Source organism: Staurois parvus, unplaced genomic scaffold (genome assembly GCF_062004578.1).
Source record: "Staurois parvus isolate SC_StPar_1 unplaced genomic scaffold, SC_StPar_1.0 ptg000686l, whole genome shotgun sequence".
Taxonomy (NCBI): domain Eukaryota; kingdom Metazoa; phylum Chordata; class Amphibia; order Anura; family Ranidae; genus Staurois; species Staurois parvus.
The window spans coordinates 4,698,711-4,722,177 of NW_028318482.1; the positions used below are offsets into that span (position 1 = coordinate 4,698,711).

General features: G+C 48.3%; 1 protein-coding gene across 3 annotated transcripts in view; it reads left to right on the forward strand.

The window, feature by feature from the left end:
- Nucleotides 1-23,467, forward strand: part of TNNI3 (troponin I3, cardiac type) — an 82,453-nt gene that overhangs the window by 57,270 nt on the left and 1,716 nt on the right. For all 3 annotated transcript variants that reach the window (XM_089652585.1, XM_089652583.1, XM_089652584.1), the window contains one exon: nucleotides 4,126-4,231. In XM_089652585.1, the coding sequence (XP_089508711.1) occupies nucleotides 4,126-4,227 (102 nt within the window). In that variant the 3' untranslated portion in view covers nucleotides 4,228-4,231. The remainder of the gene's footprint in view (nucleotides 1-4,125; nucleotides 4,232-23,467) is intronic.

Sequence of the window (23,467 nt, forward strand, 5' to 3'; positions counted from 1 at the left end):
GTATATGCAGTAAAGTATGCTTGTTATGCTCACTGTGGAACCTAAGGGGTTAATTCTATGCATTGTGTAAAAAGGATGTTTGATCCTGTCTTCTCTGATCCTCTCCTTCTTCTACTGTCCCCAGTCCATCTCCTGATACAACAGAGCCTTGGGGGCAAGCTGCACATGTTCAGTTTGGTGTGTATTGCTAGAGAGTTTTTTTTCTTGTGCGAGTGCATGTGATCAGCACAGGATAATCAGCACTGTCCAGGTACAGGGTTAGGGGTCCTGCAGCCACATAGCACAGTTAGGGGAGAATGCAAACTCCTCCTACAAGCTTTAACTAGTTCTCTGCTGGACACTGATAGAAGTCACATGGCTGCTCTAACTGCTGATGAAAAATTTAGCAGTTTATATTTATTAAAATATTGCATTTCCATGTTGTGTGTACTGTGAGAGACCAGATATAGTGAATGAAGGGTCATGGGTTTAGTAACACTTTAAAGAGTTGTCGAGGCCACAACTCTTTCTGTTATTGGATATGCTGTATAGTTTAACAGAATTTGTTCTAGTTAAACTGAGAAAAAAAAAGTGAAACTTTAAGAGAGTGTACATAATTATATATGCCTATGGCACCATGTGTAAGTATGCCAAAGTAATGGACGCTTCAAGGACATTCGGTGTGAGATACACCTTGAATAAAGGTTTTAAAAAGGCCAGAATGCAATGAGTAATCTCTGGGCTTGAAGTGCCTGAGTTCAGTACTTCCAGGTACAATGGTAAAACTTTATGGAAGTGGCTTTTCTTGCTTTTTGCAAGGTAGAAATGACAGGCTCTGAGACTCTTCTCTCTCTCAAAACCTGGGCTTCAATAGCCATGCTGTTAAAGCCAGAGACTGCGAAGCAGAATGGAGCACAGTGCACTGAGACAGCAGGTCTCTCCTATTGGGTAGTAACTAGAAGTCATCTCCTAGTAGTCTGAGTATATCTGTGTACCAGGTTCTTCTTGGTCAGTTTGATTCAATTAAAATCACCATCTTCTTCTCTTGCCCTATCTTGTGTATTAGATGAGGTAGAATTTGCACTGGGTGGGGGGAGGGGTGTATAGACTAGCCTGAACTGAGATTAGAAGATTATCAAGTCATCTGATGCCAGCGCTAGGGAGTCCTTGTTCCTGGCCACAAACAGAGGTAGTTGTTGAATCTGAACGCCAGGATGTTCACATCCGGGGTTCTCCGTTACTGAAGACTGGGTAAATTGTCCATTCCCCTTTATCCAGGATGAGGTAATCTGCTTTCTAATTGTCTACCCCTGGGATGTGGACTGCAGATATCACTGGATATTGAGTCTCCACCTATGAGATCTCTCTTGCTTCCTTCATGGCTGCATGACTCCTGATGCCCCCTTGACCATTGATGTTGGCCAAAGCTGTAGTATTGTCTGAATGCATTCTGATTGGTTGTCCTTGCAGAAGGGGAGTTCAGTGTTCCAAACCCATTCTTATTGATCTGAGCTCCAGGATGTTGATGAGAAGCTTGACCATATTCTCTGGACCATGAGGGACTGAAACACTCCTCCCCAACCTCTTGAAACACTGGCATCTGTCATCACTTTCCTTTGATAAGGAATGAAATATTCCCCTATTGTTAAGGCTGGACTGGAGATCCACCAAGTTAGGGAATTCCTTACTTGCCTGGACAGGTGCTGGGTAGGTCAAGAAAAGAAGCAAGCTTGCTCCAGGTTAACAAGATGTTGTGTCAGAGAGGTCTCAAATGAAATTGTGCAAATAGTATAACCTCAATGAAGGCTACCATGGAGCCTACAACTCTCATGGAAAATCTAATTGTGGGATGTCCCATTGACCCTAATTCTAGAACATGAGCTTTGATTTTCTACTTTAGATTGCAAACCTTTGCTTGGGATGTGTTCAGGACCACAAACAAGTACAGTATTCCAGGTGAAGAGAAGTCAACTTCTTGTACCCAAAAAATATTCTTTATGATTGCGCCACAAGCAGACGTCTAACAAACAGCTTTAAATCTCAGAAAAATAATTTGTAAAAGATTAAACGCTTTCATTACATATGCGTTTCTGCACAATACCTACCTTAAAGAAGAACTTCACTAACTACTGAGCAACCAGCAATTGCTGTACAATATATTATAAATTGTGCTGTATGTATGAAGGACAGGAGTATGAAATACACAGCATAGAACATAGAACGGGTCAGGAGTGCATAAAGCACAGAGCACAGGGGTCATTGGTATGTAACACACAGCCTGAAGGGGTCAGGAGTACATAATACACAGAGTGCATGAGTCAGGAACGCATACTGCACAGAGTGCAGTGGTCAGGAGTTTCTATTGCATACAGCGCAAGTGTTCAGTGCACACGATTCAGAGATCTGCAATGCGTAAAGCACAGAGGCCAGGATCAGAGGCACATAATGCACAGAGTATCAGGGTCAGGATTGCATCAGGACTGATGTCCCTCCTGGTACAGAGCCCCCCTTAGTACAGCTCCTCCTCAGTACAGATCTCCTCTTATAGTTCCCCCCATACAGCGGCCTTAGTACATTCCCCAATACAGCACTCCAGTACACATGCCTTTCTGTTAGTTCAGCTACCACCTAGTACAGATTTCCCCCATTAGCACATCTTCCCCAGTACAGATCTCCCCCCTCTTAGTGCAGCTCTCCCAGTACAGATTTCCCCATTGGTACAGCTCCCCCTAGTTGAGATTTCCCCCCAGTGTAGCTCCCGCCCGCTTAGTGCAGCCCCAAAACAGATCTCCCCCAGAACAGATTTCTCCCCTCTTAGTACAGCTTCCCCCCAAAACAGCCCTTAGGACAGATCTCTCCAGTACAGCTTCTCATCATTAGTACAAATCCCCCCAGTACAGCTCGGCCCCCCTCCCTTCCCCTCAGTACAACTCTCCAAGTAAATTTCACCACCCTCTTTGTCAGTAGAGCTCTGCCCCCCCCCCCCCTTCCTTGGTATAGCTTCCCAAGTAGAATTCCACACCTTCTTTGCTAGTACATATCCTCCAGTACTGCTTCCCATTAGTACACATCCCCCAGTGCTGCCTCCCCACCTTAGCACAGCTCTCCCTCAGTACAGATCCCCCTTCTTACAGCTCCCCCAGTACAGATCTTTCTCTCCCACTACAAATCTCCACTTCAGTACAGCTCCCCCAGTACAGATATCCCCCATAGTATAACTATCCCCCCCCCTTTAGTACAGCTCCTCACAGTAGAGATCTTCCCACCCAATACAGGTCTCCCCTTACTACATCTCCCCAGAACAGATCTCTACCCTCTTTAGTATAACTTTCCCCTTAATGCATTCTATGCATTAAGATGAAAAACCTTCTGTGCTGTATACTCCCCCCAGCCCCCCCTTATTCTTACCTGAGCCCCATAAAATCTATCGATGTGCACGAGAGCAGCAGCTCTTGCCGCTGTATCCCTCCTCCATGGGCAGATTTATAGCAGCGAGTGCCATTGAGGGAGTGGGGGACAGGGCCAAGCAGCCCGCTCTGTGTCAAAAACATTGCGTGTTTTTTTTTTACTCCCCAAAAAACTGAAAGGAGCCCTAAGGACAGAATGTACTGACCTAGAAATGTCAAGAGCAAGTTTTCCCACAAGTCTGCAATTTGTGGGTGGTGACAGCTTAGTTATTAGTTTGTGCATGTGGTTTGTGTAGTGTTATCACATTTACAGTCGTTACCTACTGTCCGGTTTTGGGGGAACTTTGGGTTTCTTGTGATAAATAAGGCAAAAAAAAACCTTATAAGCATGGTGCAACTTGCTCCAAGAGGGGAAAAATAAATTCCTTCCTGATCCGAGAAAAGACATGCTTTAAATAGCAAAACAATGCTTGTGTCATAAAAAAAACTGTTATTCAATAAAGCATGTTCAGTTCTCTGCAGTGCGCCAAGCATTGAAAAATGAGGCTTGTCTATTTTTCTGAATCTTCATACTGTGTTGCCCAACATAATAATGTAAACATGTTATAATGAATGGTAAAAATGTACTAAAAGAAAAAAAAAAATTAATAAAGTGGATATGGATAGATGTGAAACTGGCTACAGTGTGTAAACATGTGTTTTATTAAGAACTATGTCTGTTTTTCTCTGTGTCACACAGGATAAACTGGAAGTTGGCGACTGGAGAAAAAATGTTGATGCCCTGAGCGGAATGGAGGGCAGGAAAAAGAAATTTGAATCCTCTGGCACTGTGCAGTCTTAAAAAGGTACCATTACAGCTGAACGGTTATTTATGTATACTGTAAAACCTTCTTTGATGTAATATCATCCTGTGTGTCTGGTGTTCATGGCAATGGCAAGCTGGCATTTCATGGCAAAATCAAACAGCTGGTAGCAAAATAAATGACTTAATACTGGATGTCAACTGCTAGCAAGGTATCAGGATAATGTCCATCAACAAGTAAACCATCATATATTTGGTCCCCAGGATGTTGCAGGCCTCTACATGACAGCAGCCACAGCTGGCCTGGCCTAACATCAAGTTCATGGCAGGATTCTCTACACTCCTACATTGTTCTGCTTTTCAGCTCCACTACTATTATAGAACTTACAGCACTATTACTCATTTTTTCTATTACATTAGTCTTTTGGCATTGTGTACAATCCAAATGAAAATAGTCGTATTTTAGGAAACTGTAAAATCATTTTCATGTCTTTTGGTAAAATGTAACATCAAATTTCCTTGTTTAGATGCAAACAATACATTGCAAGTATTTCAGAAAATTAATTGTGATGTTACTGCTGCTTTCTGTACTGAAACTCACAAAATAAATCCACTCCCTTCTTATTTCCTGCAGGTATTTCCACTTAAATAATGAGTACTACTACAGTCATATGATCAGTCCTAGTCCATTGTTGCAATATTAAAAAAAACTGCAGGCAATAGCAGAGATTAAATGAGCAAAATATTACATTCCTGGGAGAAATCCGCACACCAACAATGTACAGAATGTTCTTATAAAACAAAAACATATCTAAATTTTTTGCCTGACTTAGAAATCAAAGGTGGCTGCAGAGTGTAGCATATACCTGGCGGCTCTTGTAACTAATATGCCAATGTATTTTGGTCGATTTTTTTCCTTATGTTTTTCCTTTCTTTTTTGGCTTTTTCCAAGTACTCTGATTCTCTCAGAAACCCCAAAAATCCTGATTAACTCCATGGTATCACACAAATGCAATGGAATTAATCAGGAATGGAAAATTACAGTAAGTATTTAATAACAATTTTCTGTTTTTCTGACTACTATTATTATACAGGATTTATATAGCGCCAACAGTTTGTTAAGTGCTTTACAAAATGAAGGTAGACATTATAGTTACAATACAATTTGGCACAAGAGGAAACAATCTAAGCTAACTAAATGGCAGCATACCAATGGAAAATAGCTAGCTACAAACAAGAATGGGAATCAGAAAAAGTAGGGTTTCATTCATAGCTCTAGTTAATAGAAACTTTATGGCTCCCTCAGTGAGCCTTAAAGGTATTAATGGCTGGCCACACCATTATCTTACAATTATGGTTCCGCGTGACAGGAAGCCCACAAGGTCCACCCACTCCTGCTTGAGTGCATTGTCATTGCTTCTGTAAGAGCCACACCTTTAGCCTTAGAAGCCAGTTGGCTAGCCAGCATAATGCAGATGAATCGGGATGATGTTTCCTTAACTCTTACTATGCAAGAGATTTTGACAAAGATGGTCTAATCGATGTCAATGCTTTCCAGTGAGCTTGAACTATCTTGACATCTGTTGAATAGAACCGGTCATCCTTAGTAGTCCATGCATTTTGGGAGAACAATTTTTTGGTGTGCCAAAGCACTTTGGATCACTTCCCAGCATGGGTGTAAGCAGTTCCTGAAATGGACAGAACAACAGAAACTGTCCCTCATAGCCTAGGACCATGAGCTCTGCAAACTTTCTGGCTGTGGTGTTAGCTATTAGAGAGGCTGTCTTCATAGATTAGTCTTACTCGAAGTATGCTAAAAGTGATCCCATCTGGAGCTAGAAAGTATGTTAGGAGCAAGTGGTAAATCCCACTTTGGGAGTTTTTAATCTCTGTGGAGTTTAAGAAGCAGCACCCTATTAAGGAACAGGATGGGAATGGGGTAATTTGCCCACAAGATATTAGAGAAGGCTGGGAGCGCTGAGATTTGCACTCTGTTGAATATCAGCCCAATATTCAGGCTGGTCTGTAAGAAGTCCTGAAAATAGTGGACCTGAGGTTTGAAACAAGAGAAGTCAGATGCAGCCATAACTAGACGCACTTCACTCAAATCCTGTTGTAAACTATATTACTGTACCATTGTCCAAGAGTAGAGATATCAGTTCAGAGAAACAGCCAAGGCTTGTTAGTCTTTTCCTCTTGATACCAATAACGGAAAAGAGAACAGCGGTGGAGTATTGCACCCTGCAACAGAATATCTCATCTGATAGATAAAGGAACTGGGTCCTGATAACAGAGCTTGAAGCAGAAGTGGGAACCAAGCCCTGTTGATTGCAATGGTTTCTGTTGTTTATAATAGTAGTCCTAAAGCAGAAGGAAAGTCTAAGTCTAACTATTCTTAAAAATGTACCCTCCCCATCCTACCTATCCTGCCTAAGCTCCATTAAAATAAAATTCATGAACTTACCTATTTTTTAATCTAATCTGGTCTAGTCAGATGATCCCTCAACCCTGGCTTCCCTATGTCAGTAAGTGTCTGCTGCAGGGAAGAAGCTGTGACAACAGTTAGGCCATGGGAGCCTAAGAGTGATGTTGCAGCTTTCGGAATTCCAAGCCATTGTTCAGTACTCACTGAGATGGAGCTGCAGTATCACTGGACTGGAGCAGCATAGGTAGGAGGATGAAGGAGGGAACTTTTTTAAGAATAGTTAGACTTAGAATTTCCATCCACCTTAAGAATCTGAACATGGTGAGGACTGGAGGGAAAGAATACAACTTAGGAAATGTCTCCTGACTTGTCAGAGCATCCACTTCCAGGCCTTGCTGGAATAGGCCCCTTATAAAAAAAACTCTACTTGTAGAAGCCTGGATGTAGAGACTAGAGATGAGCGAATTATTCAAAAATTCCATTCGACTGATTCGGCGAATTCGTGAAAAAATTTCGATTCGAGTCAAATATATTCGCTGCGAATTTAACTTATAAAAGGGTGTTTCTAGGCTTCAGAGAGCCTTTATATTAGTGCAGAACACTGTACCTTTAATTTAAATGCCCTTGGAGTCTGCTGGGGAAGAGAAATAATACTGACAGTCAGTATGACATGCAGATGAGTGCCGTCGATCTTAGAATCACCGCACACTTCACTCATTTGGGCAGTCACGGGGCCAAAACCAGAGTGTGGAGCCAAAGTGTGGCGGTGGAGGCAGCAGCAATGGGAGGCCATACAGCACCCTATGACAAAAATGGAAACCACCAGCAGTGTGAGGAGACCTGAAAGTGGCACATGGCAGAGTGTGGCGATGGAGACAGCAGCAATGGGAGGCCGTACAGGGACCCATGACACACTCTGGACCTGGCAGCAGCATGAGGAGGCGGTACAGGGGCCCATGACAGATTACGGGCCTGGCAGCAGCATGAGGAGTTGGTACGGGGGCCTATGGCAGATTACGGGCCTGGCAGCAGCAATGGGAGGCCGTACAGGGACCCATGACACACTCTGGACCTGGCAGCAGCATGAGGAGGCGGTACAGGGGCCCATGACAGATTACGGGCCTGGCAGCAGCATGAGGAGTCGGTACGGGGGCCCATGACACACTCTGGACCTGGCAGCAGCATGAGGAGGCGGTACAGGGGCGCATGACAGATTACGAGCCTGGCAGCAGCAACTTGGACAAGAGGACGTTCAGCTTCTGCACCGTCGGGTGCGTGCTCGCAAACTGTTGTCTCTTGGAAACGGATTCCAAGAAAGACTGCTGACGGAATCCGTGAAGATGAGTAGCAGGAGAAGGAGCATCTGAACGAGCGGAATATGCCAACAAGCGACAACAGGGGCCCATGACAGATTACGGGCCTGGCAGCAGCATGAGGAGTCGGTACGGGGGCCCATGGCAGATTACGGGCCTGGCAGCAGCAATGGGAGGCCCGTAATCTGCCAGCACCCTATGACAAAAAATGGAACACACCAGCAGTGTGTGAGGAGACCTGAAAGTGGCACATGGCAGAGTGTGGCGATGGAGACAGCAGCAATGGGAGGCCGTACAGGGACCCATGAGAGACTGTGGACCTGGCAGCAGCATGAGGAGGCGGTACAGGGGCCCATGGCAGATTAGGGGCCTGGCAGCAGCTATGGGAGGCCCGTAATCTGCCAGCACCCTATGACAAAAAATGAAACCCACCAGCAGTGTGAGGAGACCTGAAAGTGGCACATGGCAGAGTGTGGCGATGGAGACAGCAGCAATGGGAGGCCGTACAGGGACCCATGAGAGACTGTGGACCTGGCAGCAGCATGAGGAGGCGGTACTGGGGCCCATGGCAGATTACGGGCCTGGCAGCAGCAATGGGAGGCCCGTAATCTGCCAGCACCCTATGACAAAAAATGTAACACACCAGCAGTGTGAGGAGACCTGAAAGTGGCACATGGCAGAGTGTGGCGATGGAGACAGCAGCAATGGGAGGCCGTACAGGGACCCATGACACACTCTGGACCTGGCAGCAGCATGAGGAGGCGGTACAGGGGCCCATGGCAGATTACGGGCCTGGCAGCAGCAATGGGAGGCCCGTAATCTGCCAGCACCCTATGACAAAAAATGGAACACACCAGCAGTGTGAGGAGACCTGAAAGTGGCACATGGCAGAGTGTGGCGATGGAGACAGCAGCAATGGGAGGCCGTACAGGGACCCATGAGAGACTGTGGACCTGGCAGCAGCATGAGGAGGCGGTACTGGGGCCCATGGCAGATTAGGGGCCTGGCAGCAGCAATGGGAGGCCCGTAATCTGCCAGCACCCTATGACAAAAAATGGAACACACCAGCAGTGTGTGAGGAGACCTGAAAGTGGCACATGGCAGAGTGTGGCGATGGAGACAGCAGCAATGGGAGGCCGTACAGGGACCCATGAGAGACTCTGGACCTGGCAGCAGCATGAGGAGGCGGTACAGGGGCCCATGGCAGATTAAGGCCTGGCAGCAGCAATGGGAGGCCCGTAATCTGCCAGCACCCTATGACAAAATGGAACCCTGGGCTGGGGCAGGCAGAACCGCCGTATCTTTATCACGGTTTTCCCAGGCCACCGAATGGCGACGCTGCATATGCTGACGCAACGCTGTAGTCCCAACATGGGCCCCCTGGCCACGCTTGACTTTCTGGCCACATAGTCGACATACGGCTACGTTTACTTCCTCGGGCGGCTTGACGAAAAATTGCCACACCGCCGAGTAGGAAACTTTGCCCCCGCTACTCCTCACTGGCTGACTGCTACTTCCTCCGTGCACACCGGCACCACTACTGGCCGTGGTGGTAGGCTGCAGTGGAGCTGGTGCTCTACTCCGTGGCCGTTTGCCTCCACTGACACTGCTGCGACCCTGCTGCCTCCTGGCAGCAGCAATGGGAGGCCGTACAGGGACCCATGACACACTCTGGACCTGGCAGCAGCATGAGGAGGCGGTACAGGGGCCCATGGCAGATTACGGGCCTGGCAGCAGCAATGGGAGGCCTGTAATCTGCCAGCACCCTATGACAAAAAATGGAACACACCAGCAGTGTGAGGAGACCTGAAAGTGGCACATGTTTGGGGCATGATTCATGGCGGATTTAGTCAGTTGTGTCAGGAACTGGTGGTTTGAAATCCAGACTAATCCACGCCTGATTCATTTTCACAAACGTGAGTCTCTCCACACTTTGGGTGGACAGTCGTGTCCTCCGCGGAGTTACAATACCTCCTGCCGCACTAAACACGCGCTCCGATGCCACGCTACTGGCCGGGCATGACAGCCTTTCAAGGGCAAATTCAGCTAGTTGGGGCCAAAGGTCAAGTTTCATTGCCCAGTAGTCAAGGGGATTGTCTACCTCGGTTGGCAGGGTGCTGTCCAAGTAGGCTTAAGCCTGTTGTTTGAGGTCCTGCTCCAGGTCCACCTGATGCTGCTGCTGCTGCGGCTGGTTAGTAGTTTCCTCACTGCGCTGGTGAAGAAAGCTACTCATCATCGACTGCAGACTGAGGCAGCTGCTGCTGGTGGAGCTGCCACTGCTCCTACCACCCCACCCCTCCCCTGCTGCCATGGCAGCGGAACGCGAGCGCACAGGGCCCACAGTGTCTGAGGATGGACGTTGGCGCAGAAAGGCAGAGACCAACTGACTACATAGGTGGTTTTTATAGTACGTTATTTTGGCCTCCCTCTCAGCAGGTGTGAAAAAGGCCACCATTTTTGAACGGTAGCGAGGGTCCAACAAGGTGGACAGCCAAAAGTCATCCCTCTGTCTGATGGTTATTATTCGGCTGTCGCTACGCAAGCAAGCGAGCATGCTATGGGCCATTTGTGCCAAGGAATGCGAGGGACTCCCTGCCTCCATCTCCACAGCATACTGCCACGGTGCATCTGGGTCCTCTGTCTCCTCCTCCTCTACCAGATGCTCCTGCTCCTCCACTCCTGTCCGCTGAGTGGAAAAACCACCCATTTCACTCAATAATTCCTGAGCACCAATGTCCTCCTCTACCTCCTCCTCTTCTTCCTGTCCTGCCCCCACAGGGGTCATGTGGCGTTGAGATCTGTGCGCCACGTCTACCGCACCCTGACCAGCCATTGTTAACAGCATTTGTTCCAGGACGTGCAACAGAGGAATGACGTCGTTCATCCCATAGTCCTGCCGACTCACGAATAGCGTGGCCTCCTCAAAGGGCCTGAGCAAGCGCAGGTGTCACGCATGAGCTGCCAATGGCTGACATCTAAGTTACACAGGGAGTACCTTTATCCGCTTTTAACATCAGGAAATCTGTGATGGCCTTTCGCTGTTCGTAAAGGCGGTCTAACATATGTAGGGTTGAATTCCACCTTGTTGCAACGTCACAGCATGAGGAGTCGGTACGGGGGCCCATGGCAGATTACGGGCCTGGCAGCAGCAATGGGAGGCCCGTAATCTGCCAGCACCCTATGACAAAAAATGTAACACACCAGCAGTGTGAGGAGATCTGAAAGTGGCACATGGCAGAGTGTGGCGATGTAGACAGCAGCAATGGGAGGCCGTACAGGGACCCATGAGAGACTGTGGACCTGGCAGCAGCATGAGGAGGCGGTACTGGGGCCCATGGCAGATTAGGGGCCTGGCAGCAGCAATGGGAGGCCCGTAATCTGCCAGCACCCTATGACAAAAAATGGAACACACCAGCAGTGTGTGAGGAGACCTGAAAGTGGCACATGGCAGAGTGTGGCGATGGAGACAGCAGCAATGGGAGGCCGTACAGGGACCCATGAGAGACTCTGGACCTGGCAGCAGCATGAGGAAGCGGTATAGGGGCCCATGGCAGATTAGGGGCCTGGCAGCAGCTATAGGAGGCCCGTAATCTGCCAGCACCCTATGACAAAAAATGGAACACACCAGCAGTGTGAGGAGACCTGAAAGTGGCACATGGCAGAGTGTGGCGATGGAGACAGCAGCAATGGGAGGCCGTACAGGGACCCATGAGAGACTCTGGACCTGTCAGCAGCATGAGGAGGCGGTATAGGGGCCCATGGCAGATTAGGGGCCTGGCAGCAGCTATAGGAGTCCCGTAATCTGCCAGCACCCTATGACAAAAAATGGAACACACCAGCAATGTGAGGAGACCTGAAAGTGGCACATGGCATGAGACACTGTGGACCTGGCAGCAGCATGAGGAGGCGGTACAGGGGCCCATGGCAGATTAGGGGCCTGGCAGCAGCTATGGGAGGCCCGTAATCTGCCAGCACCCTATGACAAAAAATGGAACACACCAGCAGTGTGAGGAGACCTGAAAGTGGCACATGGCAGAGTGTGGCGATGGAGACAGCAGCAATGGGAGGCCGTACAGGGACCCATGAGAGACTCTGGACTTGGCAGCAGCATGAGGAGGCAGTATAGGGGCCCATGGCAGATTAGGGGCCTGGCAGCAGCTATGGGAGGCCCGTAATCTGCCAGCACCCTATGACAAAAAATGGAACACACCAGCAGTGTGAGGAGACCTGAAAGTGGCACATGGCAGAGTGTGGCGATGGAGACAGCAGCAATGGGAGGCCGTACAGGGACCCATGAGAGACTCTGGACTTGGCAGCAGCATGAGGAGGTGGTATAGGGGCCCATGGCAGATTAGGGGCCTGGCAGCAGCTATAGGAGGCCCGTAATCTGCCAGCACCCTATGACAAAAAATGGAACACACCAGCAGTGTGAGGAGACCTGAAAGTGGCACATGGCATGAGACACTGTGGACCTGGCAGCAGCATGAGGAGGTGGTACAGGGGCCCATGGCAGATTAGGGGCCTGGCAGCAGCTATGGGAGGCCCGTAATCTGCCAGCACCCTATGACAAAAAATGGAACACACCAGCAGTGTGAGGAGACCTGAAAGTGGCACATGGCAGAGTGTGGCGATGGAGACAGCAGCAATGGGAGGCCGTACAGGGACCCATGAGAGACTCTGGACCTGGCAGCAGCATGAGGAGGCGGTATAGGGGCCCACGGCAGATTAGGGGCCTGGCAGCAGCTATAGGAGGCCCGTAATCTGCCAGCACCCTATGACAAAAAATGGAACACACCAGCAGTGTGAGGAGACCTGAAAGTGGCACATGGCATGAGACACTGTGGACCTGGCAGCAGCATGAGGAGGCGGTACAGGGGCCCATGGCAGATTAGGGGCCTGGCAGCAGCTATGGGAGGCCCGTAATCTGCCAGCACCCTATGACAAAAAATGGAACACACCAGCAGTGTGAGGAGACCTGAAAGTGGCACATGGCAGAGTGTGGCGATGGAGACAGCAGCAATGGGAGGCCGTACAGGGACCCATGAGAGACTCTGGACCTGGCAGCAGCATGATGAGGCGGTATAGGGGCCCATGGCAGATTAGGGGCCTGGCAGCAGCAATGGGAGGCCCGTAATCTGCCAGCACCCTATGACAAAAAATGGAACACACCAGCAGTGTGAGGAGACCTGAAAGTGGCACATGGCAGAGTGTGGCGATGGAGACAGCAGCAATGGGAGGCCGTACAGGGACCCATGAGAGACTCTGGACTTGGCAGCAGCATGAGGAGGCGGTATAGGGGCCCATGGCAGATTAGGGGCCTGGCAGCAGCTATAGGAGGCCCGTAATCTGCCAGCACCCTATCACAAAAAATGGAACACACCAGCAGTGTGAGGAGACCTGAAAGTGGCACATGGCATGAGACACTGTGGACCTGGCAGCAGCATGAGGAGGCGGTATAGGGGCCCATGGCAGATTAGGGGCCTGGCAGCAGCTATGGGAGGCCCGTAATCTGCCAGCACCCTATGACAAAAAATGGAACACACCAGCAGTGTGAGGAGACCTGAAAGTGGCACATGGCAGAGTGTGGCGATGGAGACAGCAGCAATGGGAGGCCGTACAGGGACCCATGAGAGACTCTGGACTTGGCAGCAGCATGAGGAGGCGGTATAGGGGCCCATGGCAGATTAGGGGCCTGGCAGCAGCTATGGGAGGCCCGTAATCTGCCAGCACCCTATGACAAAAAATGGAACACACCAGCAGTGTGAGGAGACCTGAAAGTGGCACATGTTTGGGGCATGATTCATGGCGGATTTAGTCAGTTGTGTCAGGAACTGGTGGTTTGAAATCCAGACTAATCCACGCCTGATTCATTTTCACAAACGTGAGTCTCTCCACACTTTGGGTGGACAGTCGTGTCCTCCGCGGAGTTACAATACCTCCTGCCGCACTAAACACGCGCTCCGATGCCACGCTACTGGCCGGGCATGACAGCCTTTCAAGGGCAAATTCAGCTAGTTGGGGCCAAAGGTCAAGTTTCGTTGCCCAGTAGTCAAGGGGATTGTCTACCTCGGTTGGCAGGGTGCTCTCCAAGTAGGCCCAAGCCTGTTGTTTGAGGTCCTGCTCCAGGTCCACCTGATGCTGCTGCTGCGGCTGGTTAGTAGTTTCCTCACTGCGCTGGTGAAGAAAGCTACTCATCATCGACTGCAGACTGAGGTAGCCGCTGCTGGTGGAGCTGCCACTGCTCCTACCACCCCACCCCTCCCCTGCTGCCATGGCAGCGGAACGCGAGCGCACAGGGCCCACAGTGTCTGAGGATGGACGTTGGCGCAGAAAGGCAGAGACCAACTGACTACATAGGTGGTTTTTATAGTACGTTATTTTGGCCTCCCTCTCAGCAGGTGTGAAAAAGGCCACCATTTTTGAACGGTAGCGAGGGTCCAACAAGGTGGACAGCCAAAAGTCATCCCTCTGTCTGATGGTTATTATTCGGCTGTCGCTACGCAAGCAACCGAGCATGCTATGGGCCATTTGTGCCAAGGAATGCGAGGGACTCCCTGCCTCCATCTCCACAGCATACTGCCACGGTGCATCTGGGTCCTCTGTCTCCTCCTCCTCTACCAGATGCTCCTGCTCCTCCACTCCTGTCCGCTGAGTGGAAAAACCACCCATTTCACTCAATAATTCCTGAGCACAAATGTCCTCCTCTACCTCCTCCTCTTCTTCCTGTCCTGCCCCCACAGGGGTCATGTGGCGTTGAGATCTGTGCACCACGTCTACCGCACCCTGACCAGCCATTGTTAACAGCATTTGTTCCAGGACATGCAACAGAGGAATGACGTCGTTCATCCCATAGTCCTGCCGACTCACGAATAGCGTGGCCTCCTCAAAGGGCCTGAGCAAGCGGCAGGTGTCACGCATGAGCTGCCAATGGCTGACATCGAAGTTACACAGGGGAGTACCTTTATCCGCTTGTAACATCAGGAAATCGGTGATGGCCTTTCGCTGTTCGTAAAGGCGGTCTAACATGTGTAGGGTTGAATTCCACCTTGTTGCAACGTCACAGATCAGGCGATGCTGTGGAATTCCGTTCTGCCGCTGCAGCTCAAGGAGGGTGTGCTTTGCGGTGTAGGAATGGCTGAAATGCATGCAAAGTTTACGTGACATTTTAAGGATGTCTTGCAGTGGGATGGTGGATTTTAGGAACCGCTTGACAACCAGATTGAACACGTGAGCCATGCATGGCGCATGGCACAACCTTCCTTGACGCAGAGCAGACACCATGTTCTTTCCGTTGTCGGTCAACATGGTTCCGATTTTAAGTTTGCGCGGAGACAGCCATCTGTCGATTTCTCTGTTCATTACACTGAGAAGTTCCTCCCCTGTGTGACTACGTTCGCCAAGGCATACCAGGTGCAGCACAGCGTGACACCGTTGCGCCCTGCACATGTGATATGCCGGTCGGGTAATGGGACTTGGCACGGGGGTGGCGGCTGAGGACACGGCGGAAGAAGAGGTGGTAGAGGCGGACATCTTTGCCGGACCAAGGACGTGCAAACGTGGAGGCAAAAGCGGCGTGACCTGTCCAAGTTGCTGGTGCGGCTGTGACGGCACCACGTTCACCCAGTGGGCCGTAAATGACATGTACTGTCCCTGACCGTAGTTACAGCTCCATACGTCGGCGCTGCCGTGCACTTTGGCAGAGACCGACATGCTCAAAGACTGGCCCACCATCTCTTCTACATGTGAATGCAGGGCTGGCACTGCCTTTTTGGCGAAGAAATGACGGCTTGGCACTCTCCACCGCGGCGCGGCACAAGCCATCATTTCTCGGAAAGGTGCTGAGTCCACCACTTGGAAAGGGAGGGACTGCAGCACCAGCAACTTGGACAGGAGGACGTTCAGCTTTTGCACCGTCGGGTGCGTGCTCGCAAACTGTTGTCTCTTGGAAACGGATTCCAAGAAAGACTGCTGACGGAATCCGTGAAGAGGAGTAGCAGGAGAAGGAGCATCAGAACGAGCGGAAGATGCCAACGAGTGACAACTCCCCTCAGCAGAGGTGTTGGAGCCTTGACTGGCTGATAGAGGGCGATTGACGTCGGGTGACGGAGCAAGTAACGGAGCGGGTGATGGAGCGGGGGCTGGGGCGGGCAGAACCGCCGTATCTTTATCACGGTTTTCCCAGGCCACCAAATGGCGACGCTGCATATGCTGCCGCAACGCTGTAGTCCCAACATGGGCCCCCTGGCCACGCTTGACTTTCTGGCCACATAGTCGACATATGGCTACGTTTACTTCCTCGGGCGGCTTGACAAAAAATTGCCACACCGCCGAGTAGGAAACTTTGCCCCCGATACTCCTCACTGGCTGACTGCTGCTTCCTCCGTGCACACCGGCACCACTACTGGCCGTGGTGGTAGGCTGCAGTGGAGCTGGTGCTGTACTCCGTGGCCGTTTGCCTCCACTGACACTGCTGCGACCCTGCTGCCTCCTGGGCAACCCACCGACTGTTTTGCTCGCTGCCAAGCTGCCACCCTCTTCTCCTGATGATGCGGAAGCAATAGCCTGATGACGACGAGGCTGCCAAGTGCGATCAGCCTCATCATCATCAATTAGGGTCTCCACCTCACTACTAGCCCCCTCGGCTGCGTGTGGGTCAGGAGACAGACCTGTCTCTAGACCGGCTACCGAGCCACTCTCCTCGCCACTACTTCTTCGCCTGGCTGCTGAAGAGGCGGATGTCTCCCCCCGTTCCTGACCGCCCTCTGTTAGCTCTTCCTCACTGTACAGTGGGGCTGAGCCCACAGCATACGATACTTCGCTTGGTGAGGGAACACCAAAGGACAGGGGCAGGTCGAGGACACGTGATTTCAGTGGGCTTGCTCCCGGGCCATGCCAACTAACGGTTGTGTCTGACGTACCCACCGACCGTTGGCTGTAGGTGTCAGAGGTGACCTGGGAAGAGGAAGACGACCGAGCCAACCAATCGATGACGGCAGGGTTGTCGGTGGAGACACGACCGCTGGATGACACCGGGAGCACTGGCCTCTGGCTGCGACTAGTGCTGCCTCGACCCCTTCCTCTGCTGCCACGTCTGCTCGCTCCTAAAACATTGCCTCCTCTGCCACTCCTATGCATGTTGTCTGACATACTCTTTAATTCAACGATTCTGTGTCCCTCAGTAACAATTCTGTGTCCCTCAGTAACAATTCTGTGTCCCTCAGTAACAATTCTGTGTCCCTCAGTAACAATTCTGTGTCCCTCAGTAACAATTCTGTGTCTGTCCCTGAGTAACAATTCTGTGTCTGTCTCTGAGTAACAATTCTGTGTCTGTCCCTGAGTAACAATTCTGTGTCCCTGAGTAACAATTCTGTGTTTCTCAGTAACAATTCTGTGTCCCTCAGTAAAAATTCTGTGTCCCTCAGTAACAATTCTGTGTCCCTCAGTAACAATTCTGTGTCCCTCAGTAACAATTCTGTGTCTGTCCCTGAGTAACAATTCTGTGTCCCTGAGTAACAATTCTGTGTCCCTCGGTAACAATTCTGTGTCCCTCGGTAACAATTCTGTGTCCCTCAGTAACAATTCTGTGTCCCTCAGTAACAATTCTGTGTCCCTCAGTAACAATTCTGTGTCCCTGAGTAACAATTCTGTGTCCCTGAGTAACAATTCTGTGTCCCTCAGTAACAATTCTGTGTCCCTCAGTAACAATTCTGTGTCTGTCGCTGAGTAACAATTCTGTGTCCCTCAGTAACAATTCTGTGTCCCTCAGTAACAATTCTGTGTCTGTCCCTGAGTAACAATTCTGTGTCTGTCCCTGAGTAACAATTCTGTGTCCCTCAGTAACAATTCTGTGTCCCTCAGTAACAATTATGTGTCCCTGAGTAACAATTCTGTGTCCCTCAGTAACAATTCTGTGTCTGTCCCTGAGTAACAATTCTGTGTCTGTCCCTGAGTAACAATTCTGTGTCTGTCCCTGAGTAACAATTCTGTGTCTGTCGCTGAGTAACAATTCTGTGTCCCTCAGTAACAATTCTGTGTCCCTCAGTAACAATTCTGTGTCTGTCCCTGAGTAACAATTCTGTGTCTGTCCCTGAGTAACAATTCTGTGTCCCTCAGTAACAATTCTGTGTCCCTCAGTAACAATTCTGTGTCCCTCAGTAACAATTCTGTGTCTGTCCCTGAGTAACAATTCTGTGTCCTTCAGTAACAATTCTGTGTCCTTCAGTAACAATTCTGTGTCCTTCAGTAACAATTCTGTGTCCCTGAGTAACAATTCTGTGTCCCTCAGTAACAATTCTGTCTCTGTCCCTGAGTAACAATTCTGTGTCTGTCCCTGAGTAACAATTCTGTGTCCCTCAGTAACAATTCTGTGTCCCTCAGTAACAATTCTGTGTCCCTGAGTAACAATTCTGTGTCCCTCAGTAACAATTCTGTGTCCCTCAGTAACAATTCTGTGTCTGTCCCTGAGTAACAATTCTGTGTCTGTCCCTGAGTAACAATTCTGTGTCCCTCAGTAACAATTCTGTGTCCCTCAGTAACAATTCTGTGTCCCTGAGTAACAATTATGTGTCCCTCAGTAACAATTCTGTGTCCCTCAGTAACAATTCTGTGTCCCTCAGTAACAATTCTGTGTCTGTCCCTGAGTAACAATTCTGTGTCTGTCCCTGAGTAACAATTCTGTGTCTGTCCCTGAGTAACAATTCTGTGTCCCTGAGTAACAATTCTGTGTCCCTCGGTAACAATTCTGTGTCCCTCAGTAACAATTCTGTGTCCCTGAGTAACAATTATGTTCCCTGAGTAACAATTCTGTGTCCCTCAGTAACAATTCTGTGTCCCTCAGTAACAATTCTGTGTCTGTCCCTGAGTAACAATTCTGTGTCCCTCAGTAACAATTCTGTGTCCCTCAGTAACAATTCTGTGTCTGTCCCTGAGTAACAATTCTGTGTCTGTCCCTGAGTAACAATTCTGTGTCTGTCCCTGAGTAACAATTCTGTGTCCCTCAGTAACAATTCTGTGTCCCTCAGTAACAATTCTGTGTCCCTGAGTAACAATTCTGTGTCCCTCAGTAACAATTCTGTGTCTGTCCCTCAGTAACAATTCTGTGTCCCTAAGTAACGTTTCTGTGGCCCTAAGTAACGGTTCTGTGGCCCTCAGTAACGGTTCTGTGGCCCTCAGTAACGTTTCTGTAGCCCTAAGTAACGTTTCTGTGACCCTAAGTAACGTTTCTGTGGCCCTAAGTAACGTTTCTGTGGCCCTAAGTAACAGTTCTGTGGTCCTCAGTAACAATTCTGTGTCCCTCAGTAACAATTCTGTGTCTGTCCCTGAGTAACAATTCTGTGTCTGTCCCTGAGTAACAATTCTGTGTCCCTAAGTAACGTTTCTGTGGCCCTAAGTAACAGTTCTGTGGCCCTCAGTAACAATTCTGTGTCCCTCAGTAACAATTCTGTGTCTGTCCCTAAGTAACAATTCTGTGGCCCTAAGTAACGTTTCTGTGGCCCTAAGTAACAGTTCTGTGGCCCTCAGTAACAATTCTGTGTCCCTCAGTAACAATTCTGTGTCTGTCCCTAAGTAACGTTTCTGTGGCCCTAAGTAACGTTTCTGTGGCCCTAAGTAACGATTCTGTGGCCCTAAGTAACGTTTCTGTGGCCCTAAGTAACGATTCTGTGGCCCTAAGTAACGTTTCTGTGGCCCTAAGTAACGTTTCTGTGGCCCTAAGTAACGATTCTGTGGCCCTAAGTAACGTTTCTGTGGCCCTAAGTAACGATTCTGTGGCCCTAAGTAACGTTTCTGTGGCCCTAAGTAACGTTTCTGTGTCCCTAAGTAAAGTTTCTGTGGCCCTAAGTAACGTTTCTGTGTCCCTAAGTAACGTTTCTGTGTCCCTAAGTAACGTTTCTGTGTCCCTAACTAACGTTTCTGTGTCCCTAACTAACGTTTCTGTGTCCCTAAGTAACGTTTCTGTGTCCCTAACTCTCTCCCTGAATACAGCCAGGTCTGCCTCTGTTGAATGACTGGAGGCAAATGGAGAATTCTAAAATGGCCGCCATTTATAGCTCGACCATTACACAGTGCTGGCTGGCTGGCCGCTGATTGGCTAATGCGATCACATGTCATGAATGAATGCATTATGGGTCAGCGCGCCTTGTCTGCGCGCCTTCCCAGACATCCCCGCTCCGTCACCGCACATGTCGCCGCCATTTTAGGAAAAATTTCGATTCGCGCATCCGAAGTCTGCTTATTTTCGGATCGAATCGAAATTTTTCTAATATTCGAAGCGAATTCCACTTCGCCTACTTCGATTCGCTCATCTCTAGTAGAGATCACTGCTTGTCCAATTGGCACACCCTGTCCTAGAGATTTTTAATCCTGGGCATATAGATTGCTGAAATGTTGGAGAGATTCCTCTCTGCCCAGGTCTGGCCAACTCTAGCTTTCTCAGTAGAATAAGCCTGCAGGTTCCCACTTACCTCTTGGTGTAGTACACAATTGTCATGTTGTCATTTTTGAGACCAGAGAACCTACTGTCAGGTAGCAAAAGGTACAAGGAGCAAAAGGCTAGCTGGAAATCCAGACTTATCAAGACAACAGAAAAGTTCTATTGACCTTGGGTCACTGTTTGGCAGCTGAGTAGATTTTCTCACCAAAGGCTCACTATCATTGGCTGTGGGATTTGAATAGTTTGGTGCATGTACACCGTTGGAGAAAAACCCTTCTGGAAAGGGTGCCTCCTCCACTGACCTCACTCTAATATAACACAGAAGAGACCATGGTCATGATAATCAGGCATTCAGAGGCTGAAGAGAGGAAAGCCAGGACAATCCAGCATGTTACCACTGGTATGTTCTGTAGCAGCAGAAGTAACATATTCTGATCTTTTACTAAACTGGGCTCTCAGATACACACAATGCCTTGTGTATGGGTCAGATGACCCTTTTCTTGATTGACTAGCCAGCCAAACCCCTGTAGTAGGCATTCAAGCTGCATAATGTCTCAACCCACTGATAAACAGAGGTGCTTCTCAAAAAATATGGCTATTAGAAGATGGAAATAGGTAGCCTTTTGAGCAACAATTGTACCTCAAAATTTGATGGAATATAAATCTAGTTTGGTAGGAAACCACTAAAGGGTTAACTACTGTTAAAAGGGATGTCAGCACTGCAGCTTCCCACATCAGAGCACTAAGATTTCATCAGGTGGTTTATAAACCAGACTCTGCCATACAGACAACAGGATGTGATGGAACAAATTGTTATCTGTTCAGAACAGAAAAAAGGTATGAATCTTCAACAAGTTAGATAATCTCATACAATGTACATAGATCATCCAAAGGGGATTGTCACCATCATTATTTTCCTTTTTTTCTTCTTAACAAAGGTGGACTTATACTCCATGTAGTCCACATGACATCCAGGCAGGTGCCTTCATTCTGTCTCAAGCCACTGTGGATCTCAGAAAAAGGTTTCCAGCCTTCGTAAGGGGTTGAATTAGACCCACAGAAATATCAGCCAGGGAAAATTAGATGCAGAGTCTGCGTGTTCAGAAGCAGTAAAAGGCATTCGAATCAGTCAGAGTATACATGCCAGAAAGCTACACAGCCATGGTGTCACTTCTGGGAACAGATTTGCGTTTAGCAAGGCAACAATCCCAAATGCCAGTCACAACACCAATACAAAGAGCCTTATTTTGGGTTAGGAAAGAGAGGGCTTCACTTGGTGAGCAACTGGTGGCCAGTCACAGGTTTATTGCAGGCAGGTAAGGAAAGCTGGGAGAGGCATCCTATGGGGTAGGAGAGGAGAGGGAGGAGTGAACCCATTTATATCCTGCCATGGAGTAAGTTAGAAAAACATTGCTTGGATATTAAAGAATTTTGCTTATCACTGTTTACATTGAAATGACAATAGTTAAAATATTAGAAATATGTATTTTAATCCAATTGATTAAACATCATATGTGCTTTACTGTGTTATTGTGAAGTCAAACCTCATCTCCAATATTTTTAGATCTCCAGTTTAATTAAATTAATACTTGGGTATATTTATACAAAATTCACATTGCAATCTGCCCAGTGAAAGTGCATGTACATTTGCTCTGTGTGAATGCTGATCTGTGCTGGTCAAGTGTTTATCATTGCTTGAAAGACAAAAATACCACATTTGAAAATAGCACATTCATGGTAACTGTACCATGAAGGTCCTTGTTCAGGTATCTGTTATAGGGTGACAACACTCCATCTTTGTTTGCAAATTTTTCCTCTGTACTGTTACCTTGACTATTGATGGAGACTAGAAGTGGTCATTTCCACACACCTTATGCAAGCATGGACCACTTTTGTCACCATCAGTATACCCGTCCTGAAAAAAAATGCAATACAGCCTTTACTGCTGTGTATGCATATAGACAACAAATGGCTGCAGGATATCAGCAGCACAGAGATACATTAAAGGATGAAAAAAAATGAAAACCAAGTTTTATTTTAAAAGATTGCAGTTGTTTATAATACACAGTGCTTAAGCAAACTAAATGGGTTTATATCTTAGTCGAGTGGAATTCCTCCTTCCCACTGCCTAGCCTTTAAAAGACTAGCACGGCATTTGCATAATCTCTGGCACTAGTATCTCCAGAAAAGAGAGGAACCTACATAGGGAAGAGAAAATGGTGGGTTCTGGAGTCTTGCAGAGATGGCCAATACGCATAAGGATGAGCTCCTAGTTTGGTCCTAACATATGTACTGAACAAATTTCGCTTGTTCAGGGGTTTGGTGAATGGTCAAACTAAATGGGTGTTCAGCTGAGCCGAACCCCCGGCTGCAGTGGGAAGTGATACATTTAGTAGCGTATTACTACCACTACTAAATGTGACAGCTGGTTGGTGGGGAGCCAGCATCCGCAGGCATACATAGTGCCCTTATTCTTTAACAAAAAATTAAGAGTAAATAAACATGTTGACACACTTTTTTGACAAATCACCCCGTGGTAGTAAAAATCCACTGACATGTCCAATTCCGTCACTTATTCACCAGGAATGACAACTCCTGACCCATACAGCTAAATTTAAACGCGTAGTTGTGATATCCGGGGTGACATCATTGACCAAATATGGCCATGTCCATATTTGGTCAATTACATCACCCAGAATACTCCACTTCTTTGTTTACATTATGCTGTAGGGACCAGGAGCTGTCATTCTCAATGAATAAGCAATGGGATGGGACATTATTGATGAGAACCTGCATCACCAACAAAGTGATTTTTGATGGATTTTCATTGTGGAACATTGTTTTTTATATAAAGGACTTGTCAAAAATGTATCAGTGTATTTATTTATTGTTTCCTTTTTTTGTGAATGGGAAAGGGGTACTAGGTGGGGCTTTATCTGGGGGGGAACACTCCAAATTTTTAAAGGGAATATCCAAATTCTTATAAGCCCCCTCCCCCCACAGATCCCCACAACCACCAGGTCATAGTTGTGGGGAAGAGCTCCTTGTTCTCATTAACAGGGATTCCCCCTGGCAAGATTCCCTGGTTTAGGTGGTGGTGAGGTTTCTATT